We start from the raw sequence: 19,737 nt of genomic DNA, 5'->3' as shown, positions 1-19,737 counted from the left end.
TCCTAATTATTAACCTAATTATTAAGTTATCCACTCATCGTTGGGGAGTTCTCTTCTATAGTTTGCCTCACTCAGTGGAAACCACATAGGAGTTTTTGTGTATACATTCTTAATAAACACACAAATGCTGGCAAATAGAAGCAAAGACCCAAAAGAACCATGGTGATTGTAAAGTACTACAACAGAGAGATCGGGAAATCCTGTATTGAAAGTGCTGTTGTTGTTTTGACACACTGTCCTGTAAGACTGTTCACTATGTCTGGCCGTAACTAAGTGGAAAGTTGTAGGAAAAGTGGGAGATAACAGAACTAAAAGAAGCCACAGCCCTGGGTCTGCAAGGTCTGAACATGGTAATTAATGACTGGCGATTTTGGGGGGGGGGGGGGTGTCTCTTGTTCCTTGGGTCACTTCACATTGAATTTGACTTGACTAACAACAAAAAGGAGGGATTTGTATCACCTCTTTCAAAGGATGTTAGGAGGATATTCCTCTCCCTCCCGAGGAGCACTTTACTCAGCCTTTATAGATTTTAAGTCTGCATTTGACTCAATCTCAAGAGACTTTGGAGCAAACTTGAGACCATGAACATAGACAGGCGCCTGCTGACTCTCATTCGCAGCTTCTATGAAAAAACACATTTGCGAGTGAGATGTAACCGCGAAGGCCATCTGACTAGACCAATGCCCTCATATAAGGGAGTAAAGCAAGGTTGTGTCTTGCTCCCACTTTGTTTAATATTTATATTAACTCTCTGGTGAACTTACTCTCAGAAATAAACCCTCACCCCCCTAAACTGGATGGGAGAGCAATATCAGTTTTACTTTATGCAGATGATGCAGTACTTTTATCATTAACATGTGTTGGGCTGAGGCGGCTTCTAAAAACGTTAAATGTGTACTGTAATACTGAACAGCTAGCAATTAATTATGATAAATCAAAAGTGCTAGTCTTTACTCGGAAAAGATGTTCACACCGCTGGCAAATAAATGGGCACCCAATAGAACAAGTCAAACTCTATCAATATCTAGGAGTCATTTTCCAGTCCACCGGTTCCTGGAAAGCCCAAGTGTCCCATACTATAGCAAATGTCCAGTTAAGTTACAACACACTTATGTCATTTTTTTATGGTAAAGGCGGCCAGCATGTGCATTCAGCAATTCAAGTTTTTAATGCTAAGATCTTGCCGCAAATGTTATATGGAGCACAATTGTGTGCATTCAAAAGTGTCAAGGCTTTAGAAGCTGTTCAGACAAAATTTTTAAGAAGCATCTTTAGTCTCCCAAGCTGTGTGCCTAATGTAATCTTGCTACTAGAGACGGGTCAGATCTCTGTCGAGTCTCAGATCTGGATATATAAACTAAACTTTTGGTTAAAACTGATGTTTATCCCTAAAGGTTTGGCCCCATTGACCCTTACTGATTGATTTCATTCAAGATGGAAAAGACTAGTTGATGAGAAAATCCTAAACCTGGGATTCTCACCAAACATTGGAACCCCACAGTTCCCACAATGCTTTTACCTATCCACCTCTTTTGAGTAGATGTAGATAACAGTAAATTATTTTTATCACAGAAGGAGATAAAAATGCTCTGGAGTTATTACCTCTTTTTCCCTGAACACGTTCTCTTTTGCAGAGTTAAAATTTCTTTCTGGGTCAGTTATTGATATTAAACTCTCAATATAGCTAGTAGCTACCTAATCAATTAAAAGTGTAATTATTTACATGCAGTGAAGTTTAGGGATGTTTCTAGTAGCAGTTATTACAGCTAGTGATATTTAAAGTGTGAGTTCTTTTGAAAATATGGTACCCTACCACATAATTTACTGGATATCTGTGGTTCTCAACCTGGGGTCCCCAGATGTTTTTGGCCTACAGTTCCCAGAAATCCCAGCCAGTTTACCAGATGTTAGGATTTCTGGGAGTTGAAGGCCAAAAACATCTGGGGATCCCAGGTTGAGAACCATTGATTTATACAATTCTGTTATTTTCTTTTTATGTTATTTCTTCCTTGCTTTGTTGTTGTTGTGTGCCTTCAAGTCTTTTCTGACTTAGGCGACACTATAACAGAGTTTTTGTGACATAATTTGTTAAGACAGAATTTGCCTTTGCCTTTGTTGGAGGATATGACTTGACCACTTAGGTTTCATGGCTGAGCAAAGATTCCTATCCAAGTTTGCAGGGTCATAGTCCAAATCATTATATCGCACAGAGAGCTAACTCCCATTATTAGTTCCAGTGAGAATTGAACCAATGGACACATCATAAGCCAACAATTAAGTGGATTCCAGTGACTCAGTGGGTCTACTTTAGTTGGGACCAAGCACTGGATGTAGGCCACAAAGTCTATTTTCTGGCATTGACAGAGGGAAAGACTGGTCATGCCTTGTTGTTCTTCTAAATTGGGAATTTCCTGCTACTGGGACCTGCTCCAAATACTTTTGTGCAAGAGTCACTCTGTTGGCTTAAGTACAGGCAAGGCAAACTGACTGGCTGTGGAAAAGGACTCCTTGGCACACAAGCTGCGTACCTGGCTCTGGCCCTGCAAAAGAAGGTCTAGAATGTGCTCCTTGGAGCCAGAATGTGGGAAGCTGTCTAGAAAAAACTCATGTGCGTGCATGTGAAGGAGTCGAGGCAGAAACAGGAGGTGCATCTACGCTGTAGAATTAAGGCAATTCTGCATTACTTTAACTGCCATTACTCAAAATGATGGAATAATTGGAGTTGTAGATTTACGAAGTCTGTAGCCTTCTCTGCCAAAGAGTTCTGGGACCTCATCAAACAGTATTTCCCATGGCAGCTAAAGTGTTGTCACTGCATTAATTCTGATCCTACTCTGCAATCTTGGATGCAAGGCTGCATCCTTTGAGCCTTCAGCAGCTTTGAGCCTGAACTATTAGGTGATTCCAGAAATTTTCCTGCCCGGTAGAACCCCTCACTTATCAATTCCTGCATATTAAGCAGCTGTTTAGGGCTCCAGAGAAGGCCAAGGTAGTGTTTCCTTTCTTCTGTTAGTTAACCTGAAACCTCTTATAAGAAGATTGTGGGGAGGGGATTCTTCAGATTATTGGGAGAGGAAAGCTGCTGAAACTCTTGTTCCAACCAGATCTGCTGAATGAGTGGTGGTTATGGAAGTTATAATACATCAACTTAAGGGAGGCTGCTTAACAGTGAACATGCCCCACTGAACTCCATGAGCCTTTTCAACTTGTGTATGTACACCTCCAAGGGTGCATGAAGAATGAATGCATCTTGACACCATTTTAAGGGCTGTGGCTCAAGACTATGGGATCTTGGAAGTTGTCGTTTGGTGAAACACCAGCCCTCTTTAGCAGAGGAGGCTAAAGACCTTCTGAAACTAGTTTCCAGGACTCCATAGCCTTGAGCCATGGCAGTTAAAGTAGTGTCGAGCTGCATTCATTGATGGTTACCCTAATCACTATTTTCTTGGCAAGATTTTTTTTTCAAAAATTGGTTTGCCATTGTCTCACTCAATGGAGGATCAATTTCAGGCTATATTTTTGAAGCTGGGGCTGCATCCTATGGAATTTTGAAGTTTTGTAGTTTAGTGTTGAATGCAATGATTTGAATATTAGACCAGGACCTCAGCCATGGAACTCCATTGGAGAACCTTGGGCAAGTCACTCAGCTTCAGGGGGTGGCAAAAGTAATCCCCTCTGAACAAATCTTGCCATGAAAACCCCATATTAGGGTTCTCAGAAGTCAGAAATGACCGGGCTGTATGGCCATGTTCCAGAAGCATTCTCTCCTGATGCTCACAGCTATGGCAGGCATCCTCAGAGATTGTGAGGTAGACTAATTCAACCAGAGAAGTCAGCCATAGCTGAGCACTTGATGAACCAACCTGGACACAGCATATGATTTGAGAACACAGAAATGCTGGACCACTCTAACAACCACCATGTCAGACTACACAGAGAAGCCACTGAAATTTCATAAGCATGTGGACAATTTCAACGGAAAGAGGGAAATCCATGAAAATGAATAAAATCTGGCTACCAGTATTAAACAACTCTAAAATCAAGACAGTAAATAAAGAACAACACTCAGAAAACAGAAATTCCAGACATGAAACAATCAGGGCCAGCTAACACCTCCCTACAAAAGATTCCTCCAGGCAGGAAGCAGCCAAGCTTTGAAGCTACAAGGCTACTCAATGCTAATCAAGCTGGCCAATTGCACCATTCACACTTGCCTCAAACAGAGTTCTTTCACACACTCTGGATATTTTACACATATATAAACCTCACTTGCCTAGTTTCTAACTTCCCTCACAACCTTTGAGGATGCCTGCCATAGGCGTCGGCGGTGTCTGGGAGGGCCTTCGCACAATTGAGACTCGTGCACCAACTGCGACCGTACCTCGCGAAGGCTGATCTGGCCGGGGTGGTCCATGCCTTGGTCACCTCCAGACTGGACGACTGTAATGCGCTCTATGTGGGGCTGCCCTTGAAAATGGCTCAGAAGTTCCAACTTGTCCAACGAGCGGCAGCCAGGATGTTAACTGGGGCCCCTTACAGAGAGAGGTCAACCCTCCTGTTCAAGGAGCTCCACTGGCTGCCATTTACTTTCCGAGCCCAATTTAAGGTGCAGGTGCTTACCTACAAAGCCCTGAACGGTTTGGGACCATCCTACCTCCGTGACCGCATCTCGGTCTACGAACCCACGCATTCACTTTGGTCATCTGGAGAGGCCCTGCTCGTGATCCCGCCTGCGTCGCAAGCGCGGTTGGTGGGGACACGAGACAGGGCCTTCTCTGTGGTGGCCCCCCGACTCTGGAACACCCTCCCCAAGGATCTCAGACAGGCCCCTACATTGGCAGTCTTCAGAAAGAACTTGAAGACCTGGCTGTTCCAATGTGCCTTCCCAGATTAATAGGAAATCTCCAACACCAAGTCCCATAAGCACTTTATTAGAACTAAGATCGTATATCGCACTCTGCACTTGCCCTATAAGCCTTATATATCACCTGTCACATCAGCACTTTTAATCTTGTACCCATTACTCTGGCCCGGCCCAGTTTTATTGTGTTTTAGCGTATTGTTTATTGCTTGTTGTTTATACTGTTTTAATTGTTTTTAATTTGCCTTTTGTTTTGTATGGTTATATTGTGTGTTGAGGCCTTGGCCTTTGTAAGCCGCATCGAGTCCTTCGGAAGATGCTAGCGGGGTACAAATAAAGTTAATAATAATAATAATAATAATAATAATAATAATAATAATAGATGGGGGCAAAAGGTCAGGAGAGAATGCTTGTGGAACATGGCCATACAGCTGGGAAAATTCACAGCAACCCAGTGATTGGGGCCATGAAAGCCTTCAATAACACAGGTTCAAGGCTGTCAGTTTGGAATATTTGAGAGCACTTTGTCCACATGATCCAGGTCCCCTCCCCAAAATTCCAATAGATTCTAATAAAATTAAATCTCAGGTGTTAAATCAGTGATTCCCAAAGTGGGCGCTACTGCCTCCTGGTGGGCACTGCAGCGGTCCAGGGGGGCAGTGATGGCACCTATTAGGACACGGGGGCGGGGCTTCTTCCCAAGTGCCAGAGACAGGGCTGAGCACCTGAGGCACCTGTTAGGACACACATGGGGCGGAGCTAGATGAGTGGGCGTGGCTTCTTCCCAAGAGCCCGAGACAGGGCTGAGAATCTATACCTCTCCTAAGGCGCTTGTTGGGACACAGAGGGCGGAGCTAGGGAAAGGGGTGGGGCCTCCTTCCAAGAGCCCGAGACAGGGCTGAGCCTCTATGCCTCTCCTGAGAGGCCTTTTAGGACTAAAGGGCAGGGCTTCGGCTAGGGGCGGGGCCTCTTCCCAAGAGCACAAGACAGGGCTGAGCCTCTGTATACCTCCCCTGAGGCACTTGTTAGAACACAGGGCGGGGTAGGTTCAGCCCAGTCAGGCACTTGGGAAGAGGCCCCGCCCCTTCCTCTAGCCCCGCCCCCTGTGTCCTGGCAGGCACCTCAGGACAGGGATAGAAGCTCAGCCCTTCCTCAGAGCTCATAACTCCGCCCATCCCAGTCCTGGCTGCCCATTTGTGGTCCTGCCGTCCTGCCCACCTCCCCTCGCAGCCCTGCATCTTGGATTAGGGGAGAGGCTCAGCCCCGCCCCCTTGAGCAGGAGCCACGCCCTCCCCTCTAATCCACACACCCCTTTCCAGGGGGCGCTAAGACATATTTTTTCTGGAAAGGGGGTGGTACGCCAAATAAGTTTGGGAACCACTGTCTTAAATGGGAAACAACAAAGGCATTTTAAAATAGAATTATCTTGATTCTACAAAATGAGGGCACTGCTCCCCCAATGGCCCCAATCTTGGAAGCTATGCATGGGTCAGCCCTGGCTAGTACTTGGATGGGAGACCAATACCAGATATTGTAGGCTGATATTTTAGAGGAAGGAAGGGGCCAAACTACTCTGTGCTATAGCTAGCCATGTCCTTAGAGTGGTATGCTTCGCAACAGGAGTGAAGACTTCATCAAATACTGTCAAGTACAGAGACACCGTGAATTTAATTGTCTCTGAGAATTTTCTTTCAGTCTCTAAATTACTATGATTACAGGCGGTGAAACAGTGAAAACCGTTCACACCGACAATTCCTTGAATGGCTTTGTCGGCCCCATCCAGATGTCTAAACTGCATTTCTGTGCAGCTTCAGTTGTTACCGTTTTAGCTATTTGGGGGCTGAAGGGAAGCTTCATTGGGGAAAGGCCGCCCCCTCATTTGCCATGGGCTGCAGTAAATATGAATGAGGCTGCTCATTTATCTAGCGACTGCTTTGTAGCGGCGGTCTTTGGAAAGGCATCGGAATTCGGATTCAGCGGGCGACCAATTCCGTAGCGTTATAAGGCTTCGGAAACCCGACACTGGGTTCTACTGGAGTTTACACTCTATTGAATTCACAGTAAAGGGCTAGGATCAGGCGAGGCAGCACACAGTGTGTTCTCTGGGTGCATCATTCCGCACTTGTAGAATTAATACAGTTTGACTCCACTTGAATGACCATGCTTCAATCCTGGGAGTTGTTGTGTCACAAGGTCTTGAGCCTTCCCTGTCGGAGAGTGAGGGCACCTCGCCAAACTACAAATCCCAGGATTTCATAGCATCGAGCTTAATGCCCTGACCATTGAAGGGGCGACAATCTGCATTCACTCGGCAGTACAGCTACATCCTCTCCGTTTTCGCAGCACTTTCGATTTGTGTTGTCGAAGGCTTTCATGGCCGGAATCACTGGGCTGTTGTGAGTTTTCCGGTCTGTATGGCCATCTCCCGGAAGCATTCTCTCCCGAAGTTTCGCCCACATCTACGGTAGGCATCCTCAGAGGTTTGTTGGAAACTAAGCAAGTGGGGTTTATATATCCGCGGAAGGTCCAGGTTGGGAGAAAGAACTCTTGTCTGTTAGAGGCAGGTGCGAATGTTGCAATGAATCACATTCAAAGGCCTTGCAGCTTCAAAGACTGGCTGATTCCTGTCTGGGAGAATCTTTTGTTGGGAGGTGTTAGCTGGCCCTACTCAAAGAAGCCATTGAAATCCACAAGCATGTGGACAATTTCAACAGAAAGGGGAAAACCTTGAAAATGAGCAACATCTGGTCACCTGTATTTAAAAACTCTAAAATCAGAAAAGTAAATAAAGAGCAACATTCAAAAATAAGGGAATTCAATCAATCAAACCCCACTTGCCTAGTTTCCAACAGACCTCACAACCTCTGAGGATGCTTGCCATAAATGTGGGTGTGGCAAAACGTCAGGAGGGAATGCTTCTGGAACATGGTCATACAGGTCGGAAAACTCACAGCAACCCAGTGATTCCAGCTACGAAACCCTTCTATAACACTAACTAGCTCGCTAGGAACAATCTTGTATGCACATAAGTGTGAGAGCGTGCCTGCGTGTGTGTCTTTCTGAAAAGGGCAGTTTGCACGAGCACAACATGATCTTGAAAAGAAACATCTTTCTTAATACACGAAACGCAGAAACAGTGTTCAGGGAACAATCCAGCCCGGGGGAAAACACCAGAGTGGCCTTGAGCAAGGAGAAGGCAATGGCAAACCTCTTCTGAACAAACGTGACTAAGAAAGCCCGGTGATAAATTGTTGTGTCTGGAAGGCACACAGCAACAACAACAGGTCCACAGCGTCTTTGTAGACTGTGTACAGCAAGGTGTTATGGACTTGTTGTGTCCCATACAAGACCATTTCCGTGTTGCATTTCTTTTGAAAGAAGACTATTTGCCTCGGAGCCAGGCTGCTCAGCGTGAAGCCTCCAGATGTGTTAAAAAAACCCTCTCCAGCTAATAAAACAACACATCGGGAGGAAGATCTGTGTTGCACGGGAAACTGGTACTTCTGGTTGCTCTGGTCGGAAACGTATTTGCAACCCAGTCAACAGAAGTGCAGATCCACTTTGCTGTTCATGTCTCCATCTGTCAGAATCCTGGGATTTGTATTGGTTTGCTGTGAGTTTTCCGGGCTGCATGACCATGTCCAGAAGCGTTCTCTCCTGAGGTTTCGCCTGCATTTATGGCAGGCATCCTCAGAGGTTGTGAGGTCTGTTGGAAACTAGTCAAGTGGGGTTTATACATTGTGGAATGTTCAGGGTGGGAGAAAGAGCCCTTGTCTGTTTGAGGCAGGCATAAATGTTGCAATTGGCCACCTTGATTAACACCTGGAAGCTTCAAGGTCTAGCTGTTTACTGCCCGAGGGAATCCTTTGTTAGGAGGTGTTAGCGGGCCTTGATTGATTCATGTCTGGAATTCCTCTGCTTTCAAGAGCAGTGTTCATTGCTGACTGTCCTGATTTTAGAGTTTTTGTAAATACTGGTAGCCAGATTTTGTTCATTTTCACATTTCTCCCATCCTGAACATTCCAGAGATATATAACCCGCACTTGCCTGGTTTCCAACAGACCTCACAACCTGTGTAAAGCAGATTTATAATATATATATATATATATATATATATATATATATATATATAATTATATATATATTAATCGTTATCGGAATGTCCAGAGTGGGAGAAAGAACTCTTGTCTGTTTGGGGCAAGTATGAATGTTGCAATTGGCGACCTTGATTAGTATTGAATGGCCTTGCAGCTTCAAATCCTGGCTGCTTCCTGCCTGGGGGAATCCTTTGTTAGGAGGTGTTAGCTGGCCCTAATTCTTTCCTGTCTGGAATTCCCCTGTATGAGCTATTTATTTGATATAAACACCCCGTACCACCACCCTCCCCCTTAGGCATTTCACTTGCCTGGCATCTCTGTGCCCCTCCTTGATCCTACATTGGCTCACTGCAGATAGACGTCTTGGTCGCAGTCCCTTCTCAGAATAATGAATATCCTGAGATACTAATGCATCTACAATTTAGCAACTGTACGATGTTCATCCAGAATATCATCTTACCTGTACTCAGGGATGGCTTTCCCATCCCAGGATATTCATTCATCTCCAAAGTGAATTTCCAAGTTTTGCATGATTACTTTGTTTGGTACACTGTTTCTTACATCTGTGAATAATCTCAGCTCAGAGTGGACACAAAGAATTGGTGTGTGATTCTAGACTTGTCAGTCAGCAATAGGTCTGACTGAGATCAATGGATCTTACTCCCAGGTAAATGACAGGAGAGTGGCCATCTAATCATTCCTTCTCTGGACTTTCTTAGAACATAGGCAAGGAAAATGCAGTCCATAAATTGTATGAGCCCTATCCTGTTATAGTCACCCCACTCACCCACCAAAAAAAGAATCCTGCAGAAGGTTCATTGCACCATGTAGGTTATTGGGGCAGATTTACTAATATACCCATCTGCTTTATCAAGCACCTGGGAACTGAAAGTCCAAGCATCACCAAGCTACAGGTCCCAGAAGTTTTGGAGAAAACCCTATGAGTTAAGGAAGCTACACTAATAACAGTAAAGCATAGTAGTTTATCTCCAAAGCCACTTGAATCTATGAAGTATTTTGCATGAGATCATTAGTCACGAAACCACCGTGACTCCCTGTTAAAGAAATAATGACCAGGAACCTATCTACTTTGTTTACTGAGCCAAGGTAGCACAGTGGGTAAAACTCTTGTGCTGGCTGAATTGCTGAGTTGAACACCTGAATGTCGGAAGTCTGAATCCATGAGGTGGGGTGAGCTCCCGTCTGTCAGCCCCAGCTCCCCATGCAGGGACTTGAGAGAAGCCTCCCACATTTGGGCATCTTTGTAGATGGCCAATTCTCCCAAACCAGAGGCAACTTGCAGTATATTCTCAATTCGCTTGTGACACAATAAAAAAAAACCCTGAGTTATACCTGTACTGAACTTGAAAATCATGGATTATTCTTTGTGCATCTGTGATAAAGTATTCTCTGCTGGCATGCTGTTAAGGTTGGTTCCAGGACCATATGTACTAAAATCTGTGGATGCTCAAGTCCCATTATCTACAATGTCATAGTAAAATGATGTCCCTTACAGCAAAATAAGGTGTCTTTTTTGGAATTGTTCTTTTGAGGGGTGGGGGGGTGGGAGGGGAGATATTTTCAGGTCACTGGATTCTTGAATCCATGGATGCAGAATCTATGAATGCAGAGGGCCATGGTACTCTTGTAGGTTTGGGAGGAAACAATTTGTCCTGGAAACTAAGCTGAATATTGATATTATATACAAAGTACACTGATATAAATGACAGAGGGTGGTGATGAATGAACTAGCATCCTACCATTTGGTTTCTCTAAATTTTTCTTCTCTCTGCTCTCCTTTTTCAGATGGATCATTTCCCATGAGCCAACGCAGTTTCCCACCCTCCTTCTGGAACAGCACATACCAGCCCTCTTCAGTGCCAGCTTCCTTGGGCAGCCCTCTGGCAGCCACCACTCACAGCGAACTGCCCTTTGCCACAGCGGACCCTTATTCTCCAGGATCATTGCACAGCCACCTCCACCAAGGCGGCCCGGAGCCCTGGCACCCTGCCCACCACCATCACCACCATCACCACCACCACCCTTACATTGGCACACAGAGCTCGGCCTACCCCCGCCCCACCACTGTACATGAGGTATATGGCCCCCACTTCGACCCTCGCTATGGCTCGCTCCTGGTGCCCGCTGCTTCTGTGCGCCCCCACCGCCTCACGCCTGGCTCTGTGCCCACGCCTGTCAGCCCTCAATGTGAACTAGGCAAAAGTGAGCCTGCCACATCAGCGTGGACAACACCTGCACCTTTCGCCAGTCCGGCAGGGGAGATGGCACAGAGCTTAGGCCTCAATGTGGACACAGGTAAGGCCCACAGGAGACATCTGTATGTGTCTGTGTGACCTCACCTCCTGAACAGCCTCTGCCATTGTTTTAAAATTAGGATGCAGTAAAATCCCTGCATCACAGAATGCCATACTTTGTGTTACCACAGAAGATACCAACATTCCTGTTTCTTTTTCCTTCTCGTCCCAGTTAATACATGAAGTTACACTTTGTGTTATATTATGCCATGAGTCCATGCATTTCCTAATACTTTCTACCCATAGTTGGCTGTCCACGATTTAGGCAGAGAATTGCACAGTGTGATTGCACGGTGTCACACATTTGTATCACACAAGAAGAGAAAGAGACATGGAGCAGTGACGGAACTCCTTTAGTAACTTTCACTCCACTTTCAGTAACACAAAAATATATACTCACATTTGAAGTTATGCTTAAAAAAATGGAAATTGACTTTTCCTTGCAGAAACTTTTAGAATGTTACATTTCTTCAGATTCTTGACAGCAAACTATTTATCTATATATATTCTGTAGGTATGCAAACTGGGCATTTCACTTCACATTCTCTCTCTCTCTTGCTTTTTTCTCTTTCAGAGGGGCAATAGCTAGTTTGGTGTATGCAAAAGAAACAGATTGTTCTTGTTTGCATCTGATTTAAATACAATCTCATATATCTCTATACCTCATATACCAGTAACTCCGTTGGGAAGGGAAATTATAAGTATTTCGTGTTCCTCTAATATTTTCCATTTCAGTATTTGCTCCCTGACCATCAATCATATTAAGGCCCTACACAGCACTGGTTAAACTTTTCTCCACAAACATTCCTCCTTTGGGTTGCTGTGTGTTTTCCAGGCTGTATGGCCATGTTCCAGAAGCATTCTGGAACATTGCCATACAGCCCAAAAAACTCACAGCAACCCAGTGATTTCAGCTATGAAAGCCTTTGCCAAGTCCTCCTTTGTTCCCATAGTCAGCCATCCACATTAACAGGTGTTAGAGACACAGGGTCCCCATGAAAGTGAAAAACCAAAAACACCTCCTAAGGAATATCTAGGTCCTTCAGCATGACTCTATAGTCGATGCCCGCCAAAAGTTGACCATAGAGCTGCACTGGTGGACCTCAAGATTCCTAGAGATAATATTTTTCATCAAATCCACAAATAACCAAATCTGAAAAAGTCAAACCACAAAATGTGGAGGGCTGACTAGTTTTTTGTGGCATCCTTTTGTCCACCATCTTAGTCTCATGTTTGTAACAACCATCTGATATAGGGAAAAACCTTTGATAGAGTGGTTGGATGGGGATTAGATCTCACTACCACAAGTAATTGTTTAATGCCAGGTTTAAAGGCAGATCTGAGCTCTGGCATCACCGCCTCTCCCTTAGACACGAAAAGCCCTTTCAGGCAATTATAGCATTATCATTCCATTTAACTGCCATGGCTGTCCTCCTGTGGAACCCTGGGGTTTGCAGTTGGGGGGAAGAGCATTGAACATTCCCCGCCAGAGAGCATTTCTACTGCCAGACTAAACTTTCTTTTGTTGTGTCAGGAGCAACTTGAGAAACTGCAAGTCGCTTCTGGAGTGAGAGAATTGGCCGTCTGCAAGGACGTTGCCCAGGGGATGCCCGTATTTTTTGATGTTTTTACCATCCTTGTGGGAGGCTTCTCTCATGTCCCCGTATGGAGCTGGAGCTGATAGAGGGAGCTCATCTGCGCACCTTCAGGTCAACAACCCAACCTTCAAGTCATCATTCCTGCCAGCACAAGGGTTTAACCCACTGCACCATCAGGGGCTCCTAAACTAAATTAAACTAAACTACAAACCCAGGATACTGTGGGATGCTGCCATGGCTGATAAAAGTGAAATCAAAGTGCCTCTCCTAACTCCAAACAACAGGTAGTTTATCTGCCCATGTGAGAAAATGACAGTGTTTGACTTTTTCTGTCCTTATTTTAAATTTCCCCCTTTCCTTTTCTGTTTTGGTTTATTTCCATTTTTTTCTCTTTCTCTCTCTGTTCTCAGGTTTGCAGCCTCAGGATAAAAGCAAGGATCTCTATTGGTTTTAGAGCTATCTTCCCATCTTCTCAGTCCCCTCTAGTCAGATCTCTACTTAAGTAGGACTGATGGTGACAGAGCTGAACCTGAGTCGATTTGTATTGTAACAGCTTTTGATCTTGGTTTGCAGCTCACTGTTATTCCTTCTGTGCTGGATCCCTCCTGAGCTGAGCTGCCTGTGCCTAAGGCTGCCCTTGTCACATACAAACTCCATCTCCTCCACCCTGCTCCTCATCTTTGTCATTCAGAATCTCATGTCACATTTCAAGTACAAGAACGCAGTCAAAGCAATGGGATCTAACAGCTGCTTCGAATTACGACTTCACTCAAAAGAACAATAAGACATTGGGGAGATGCGAAGGGGATTAAGCAATCTCTTTGCTATTGAAGACATAAAACCTAGTGCAAGGATGTCACACCCAAAACTGTGAGCAGGCCATTCAAAAGAACCAAGAGGGATACTTAAATCACAGAGTTTGGAAGGAAAACAATGGGTAGGAATGGCATGAACATTTCTTTTCAATTGTCATTTTTTAAAAAATCTACTGTTTTCAAACAGCATGGGGAATGATTCAGACATTATAAATGGGATTTTTTTTGCCCTGTATGGTGTGGAAACAAAGAGAAGAATTCTGAATGCCAAATTACATTTGGGACTTTAACAACAACACAAAGCATGAGAAGGACAAATCTTTCAGACTTTAGTGTGGTGGTGAGTGGCAAGTGACTAGCATGGGCCACCTGCCTTCAGGATTACACAAATGCAGCTGTTCAAGAGACAACTGTTCCAGCTCTAGAAACTTGACAACCAAGGTGGCACTTCTCCGAGTTTGGCACAACAATTGCATTGGATAATGCATACATACATATGTGTATATAAAAGGTTTTTATACAAGGAACATTATACGATGAAAGAAGAGACCCTTCCAGGAACAGAGAAAGAGAGAAGGAAAGCCTGACAAGCCGTCAAGAGGAACAACTGGAGAAAATAGGGGGGAAGTAACAAGATAGCCAAAGGACTCATTTAATTTGAACACTCTCTTGTATATCTTTGTAGGGGTCGGGCAACTTGGTCTCTTTCTCTCTTCCCTTTTCTCCAGAAGGGACATATAAGAAGTGTTTCTTTGTAGAAAAGTTGCATTAAAGATGTCTCCTTTCACCCTTTGGGCACAAGAGTTTTGTGTAGAATTCAAGGAAAGCCAGCTTGAGAATACTTGTGAAGAAGGAGAAAACTTGAACACCATGCATAATTTAGGGCAGCTTGAGCATGCTTCTCCTTGATATTCTGCTTTACTTTCTGCATTCAGTTGCCCCAATCACTCTAACTTTTCTTCCTAGAGGAGGTGTTCCAATCTATATACTGTATATAAAAATGTAATGTGCATAATTCCCATGGAGTAAACAAGAAAACCACTGGACCAAATCAAACCAAATTTGGTCACAAAAGACAGAGTCATCCAATCTATGTCTTTCCATCAAAAAACCCTATAAAATTAGGTCCATTCATACTCGCCTCCACAACGTGTGACTGAGCACAGCTAGACATATTCCAGACAGGAAACAACCAAAGCCAGCTAACACCTCTCAACAAAGTATTCCCCCTCAGAGTCATTATTATTATTATTATTATTATTATTATTATTATTATTATTATTATTATTAGGTTCACGGGAAACATCAAAATGAACAAAATGGCAGCCAGCATTAAAAAACTCTACAATCTGGACTGTAAATAAAGAACATCACTCTGAAAATAAGGGTATTCCAGACAGGAAACAACCAGAGCTAGCTAACACCTCCCAACAAAGGATTCCTCCAGAGAGGAAACAACCATGTTTTGAAGCTGCAAGCTCATTCAGTACTAATCAAGGTGACTAATTACAACATTCATACTCACCTCAACAAACAAAAACCCCACTTAGGGCAATGCCACAGCAACATGTGGCCAGGCACAGCTAGTCAAATAATAATTCTAATGGTCTCTATGAGTAGCCATTCCACTTCTTCAGGTGTGTCAGAGCTTTCTGATACTAGCAGCTTTCTTTTCAGGCCTTGCCACAAATGCCCCCCCCCCCCCCCCGCACCCCCAATGTTCCAGAATAGCCCTGAGTTCCTTTCCCTTGTCATTTACCAACAACTAACTTGCAATCAGTTTACAGGGAGATTTTTATTTATATAGATTCCTTGCCTCAGTAATGGTAACAGTGCTCTGCATGTAATCCGAGGGTAATTTAGATTCATAGAACCATAGAGTTGGAAGAGACGTGGGCCATCCAGTCCAACCCCCTGCCAAGAAGAAGGAAAATCGCATTCACAGCACCCCAGACTCTGTTGAAGAGCCTCTAAACTTCATTGAAAACAGTTGACTTTCAAGCAAGCTTACATAGGGAGTGTTTTACTGCAGTAGCTCAGAACTCTAAACCCTAAATGGTGATGGTCTTAAGCTTAAATTTGGGGCATTTCTAGCAGTTTAAATCAGAGCAAGGAGCCCCACCCATGGCTGGTGGTGTTGACGAGAGCATTCTGTGCTATGGCCTCAACTTAGGCCCCTTCTACACTGCCATGGAAATCCAGATTATCAGGCAGTGCAGACTCATATAATCCAGTTCAAAGCAGATAATGTGGTTAATCTGCTTTGTCAACCTGGATTATATGGCAGTGTAGAAGGGATCTGGATGAGAGAGACCTAAAAATATAAGCATATTTTACCTTAAAGGTTTTACTGCCTGTAATCAAGCCTTTGGAGAGATGGTTTCACATTTTAGAATAGGGAAAAGCTATATCAACAAACTATGGGGAACAGAGGCATGATCTTATGGGGTACTTCAGAAGGACTGAATTCAGCCCCAAGCTTCACACCCCAGGAAGTAAAGTTATCCAAATGCAATAGGACAAACTTCTGAATAAGCATGAAGGGCATTGTATTGGGTGGTATACACACTGTGCATATAATACTCTGGAGCCTTTTCTGCTGACTGGTCTTCTCATGTGAGTCCAGAGTAAAGATGTAACGGGGTTAAAGATAATTTCATATTGCCTTTTCCCTTTGCTGTTGGTTCTTTGGTAGTTCTGAGATCCAGCAAAACCTGAGCAGATAAATCTTTCTAATCCACTGCCATTTGCTTTCTCAGAAAAAAAGATAAGAGTGAAAACTCAGAACAATTAAACAATCCCATGGGAAATGGACTAAGTACTCCTGTTTGATTTTTTAAAAATCTTTTTGCACCCAGTGGTAAATCCTGCAGCTATTCTGAGGGCCAGTGCTTATAACAGCAACACATCACTCTGTCTTGTAGGGCACTTCTCCTTGCCATCAGAGCACAGCCAACCAGAGCAAAGGTTTCCCTGCCCTGTGGGTACTGAAGTTAATATCTTTCCTTCTGCTCATAATGTCACTAGATTTATGGAAGGTGGAACAGAATCTGAGAAGCCTTGGTGGCTAATGTTTCAACTGAATTCTTGCTGGGAGAATCAATTTATCTCAAGAGCATGGTGTAAAGGAACAAAGATATGGCAAAACATTATTCTAACCAGAGAAATGTTGGGCAATTCTCCTTTTCTAATGTGAATTAGGGGTCATGACAAAGCTTACAAGTGCCCTCCAGGTCACATTTCAGTGCAAGGGAAAAGCAAACCAACTGAGAATGCATACCTATGTCACATTGTTATAACAGTTTGATACTACTTCAACCACCATGGCTGTATCCTGTGGTATCCTGGAATTTGTAATATTGAAATCTCCCTCCTTAAAATTTTTGAATGTACTACTATGAACTACAGCACTAAAATTTCATGGCAGAAAATGAGAGCTAAACTGCAGATTTCACCATTCAATAGGATGGAGCAATGCCATTTTAAGTGCCATTAAGCTGCTATAACTGTGTGTTGGAGATACACTGAGTGTAGATCAACATTTATGTCTACTATGCATTCATCTACCTGTACATGTTGTTGGTACACATAGGAGAGTTTTGGCCAAGTGCTGTAAATTATGATCTTTTCCCACCCATCGTAATTTTGAATTATACACATTTGAAATAATATTGTGTTGAATTTCCTTTCATTGCTTTCATGAATCTCATGAAGGCAGTGAAGAAGGTGATGGATTCTTTACCATTCAACCTACTGAGCAATATCTTTAGATGTTTTAACAGAAACCTGGGCAACTTACAGTCCTCCCAGTGATATGGGACTGCAGCTTCCATCAGTTCTAACCAGCAAAGCCAACATTGAAGGAGAGAGGGAGTTTCAATCCACAACAGCTAGAGAGCTACAAGATGCCCAGTCCTGGTTTAAATCAATACATGTTTTTTCAGTAGTATAGCTGGAAAACAGCATTGGGCTCTTGTCAAATGAATTCATTGGGAGAGTGTCCTGCCAATGACAAAACACTTTTTAGACATAAAAGGTAATGAATATACCAACAGTTGAAAAGCTTAATGTAGCTTAATGAATTTATTAACCTATTGGGTAAGATCTCTCGATGTTATAACAGAAATTCCTGTACCTTCCATATTCGCAAGCAAATCACTATACACAAAGCAAATATGTCTACAGAACAAACACAAGTGTTCATTCAGCTGTTCAGAGCCCTAGAGTTGCAACACCAGAAATGTATTCCAATAGCCAACATAAAGGCACCAAGCTCTCTCTGGGTAAGTCCCTTTATTCAGGATAAAGCCTCTTTGATCTTTCATGCCTGCACTCTATTGGATGTTGCTTCAAATTTTTTCACACCTATTTGAAAAATTCTAATGAGCTAATTAATGGTAACACTATGTTACATTTAACTGGACAAGGATAAATCTCAGCAAATAATTGTTACGGATATCTCCCTTTCTTCCAAGGCTATACTAAACTTAAATAATAGATAAGTGTAAATAAAAACCAATATTACAAAAAGGTTACTATTAGCTGAAGCTGTATTGGCTTCTGAGAAAAAATAGGCAATATCATGAAACACATATCATCCTAATCCTCCTCATGCAGAGTTCTTCCAGTGTATTTTTTCCTGTCTGTCATCTTTGGAAAAAAACACACACAAAACATTCCAAATTCCTGGATTTTTCTTGAGACAGATCTCCCTTAAACAAAAGTTATGAAAATCTATATTTCTGAAATGTGCTTCAAGAGTCCAAAATGCTCTTAAGTACTATACTAAGATTTGGGGGGGGGGGGTGGTGGATGTGAAGCTGGACTGCTTAAAGCCTTCTAATTGCAGTGCTTCCTTATTTACAAACACAATGTTCCATCTGTGAACACTGAAGCAAAGATATTTGGTCAAAAAAGAAAGGAAACAAACCAGGCCAACCCACTAGCATTTTGAACTCAATGTATCATACTGGACTATCGTGAGGGTTGCTTTAAAAAGTTCTGTCTGATAGAAATCTAGTGGAACAGCCCAGAAGTAGAAAGAAGTCTCTATCTGAGGCAAAGAAGCAATTCCCCAATCTCTGCTTTATTTTTGGAGATGAATTTTTAATAAGAGATTGCTTCCCAAGAATCGTCCTTAGCACAGATGCAAGCAGCTGAAAGGATATGGCAGACGACAACTTGAGAGTTTGTATAGGTCTCCCCCTTCTGTTAATATAGAATTATTTGCTTTTAAAAACACACGCATAGGCATAGCTCTTGAAATTTTTACTTTTTCCACAGGAGGTGCAGTTGGTTCCTAGAAACTCTCCATTTACTTGTCATAGGGAGTATAAACTGACTATCAGAACTGTATCTTCTTTCCATCATCTTGTATCAAGAAAAAACTGTCCCCGTATTTCCTCAGGCTGCCTGGTTAGTGGAGTATTTGGAAAACTGTAATTTTTGCTTCTGATTGAATACTTGTGGCATGTATGTTAGTGTGGTGATATATGACGATTGCATATGGTGATCCCAGATTGCAGTCTCCATTGCCACAGCACCCACAAAAGTTTGGATCTTACTGGAAAAGCTGGATCTTTGCAGGGTTTTTTTTAACCTGAGCCCAAGTCGGAGTAAAAAATTTACTTTGGATTAAATGCATTAGCCTGGGTGCATCATCTGGATGCCCCGGGCTAATGACGTAGCTATACCGCACTATATGTCTGTGTAGATGAGACCTAAAATACTGACGCCTATGTCAAAATTATGTCCAGAATCTTTGACAGCTTCTTTAAAATTCAGACTAATCTTCAGACTACCATGGGAGACACCTTGCCACTATTAAGCTGTTGTCTACCTCACCAACAGGTAGACAACATGTTCTTGATGATTGCTTATTTTTGTAGACCCAAGCAGGAAACTAAGCCAGAAGCTAATAAATGAATAAAAGGGGGGATGGCAGTGACAACAGACACACTCATTACTTTATTTAGAGTGTTCACAACTTTAGGTAAAGGTTTTCCCCTGACAGGAAGTTTAGTCATGTCCGACTCTGGGGGTTGGTGCTTG

The 19,737-nt window shown here is 43.2% G+C and overlaps 1 protein-coding gene across 1 annotated transcript in view; it reads left to right on the top strand.

Moving 5' to 3' along the window:
* Positions 1 to 14,473, top strand: part of vgll2 (vestigial like family member 2) — a 28,418-nt gene extending 13,945 nt beyond the window's left edge. The window contains exons 3-4 of the mRNA XM_008120402.2: positions 10,765 to 11,274; positions 13,282 to 14,473. Coding sequence (XP_008118609.1) covers positions 10,765 to 11,274; positions 13,282 to 13,325 — 554 coding nt within the window. The 3' untranslated portion in view covers positions 13,326 to 14,473. The remainder of the gene's footprint in view (positions 1 to 10,764; positions 11,275 to 13,281) is intronic.
* Positions 14,474 to 19,737: the final 5,264 nt, after the last annotated feature.

This window comes from Anolis carolinensis, chromosome 1 (assembly GCF_035594765.1).
Source record: "Anolis carolinensis isolate JA03-04 chromosome 1, rAnoCar3.1.pri, whole genome shotgun sequence".
Lineage (NCBI taxonomy): Eukaryota > Metazoa > Chordata > Lepidosauria > Squamata > Dactyloidae > Anolis > Anolis carolinensis.
This window is presented reverse-complemented; position numbering and strand designations above follow the sequence as displayed.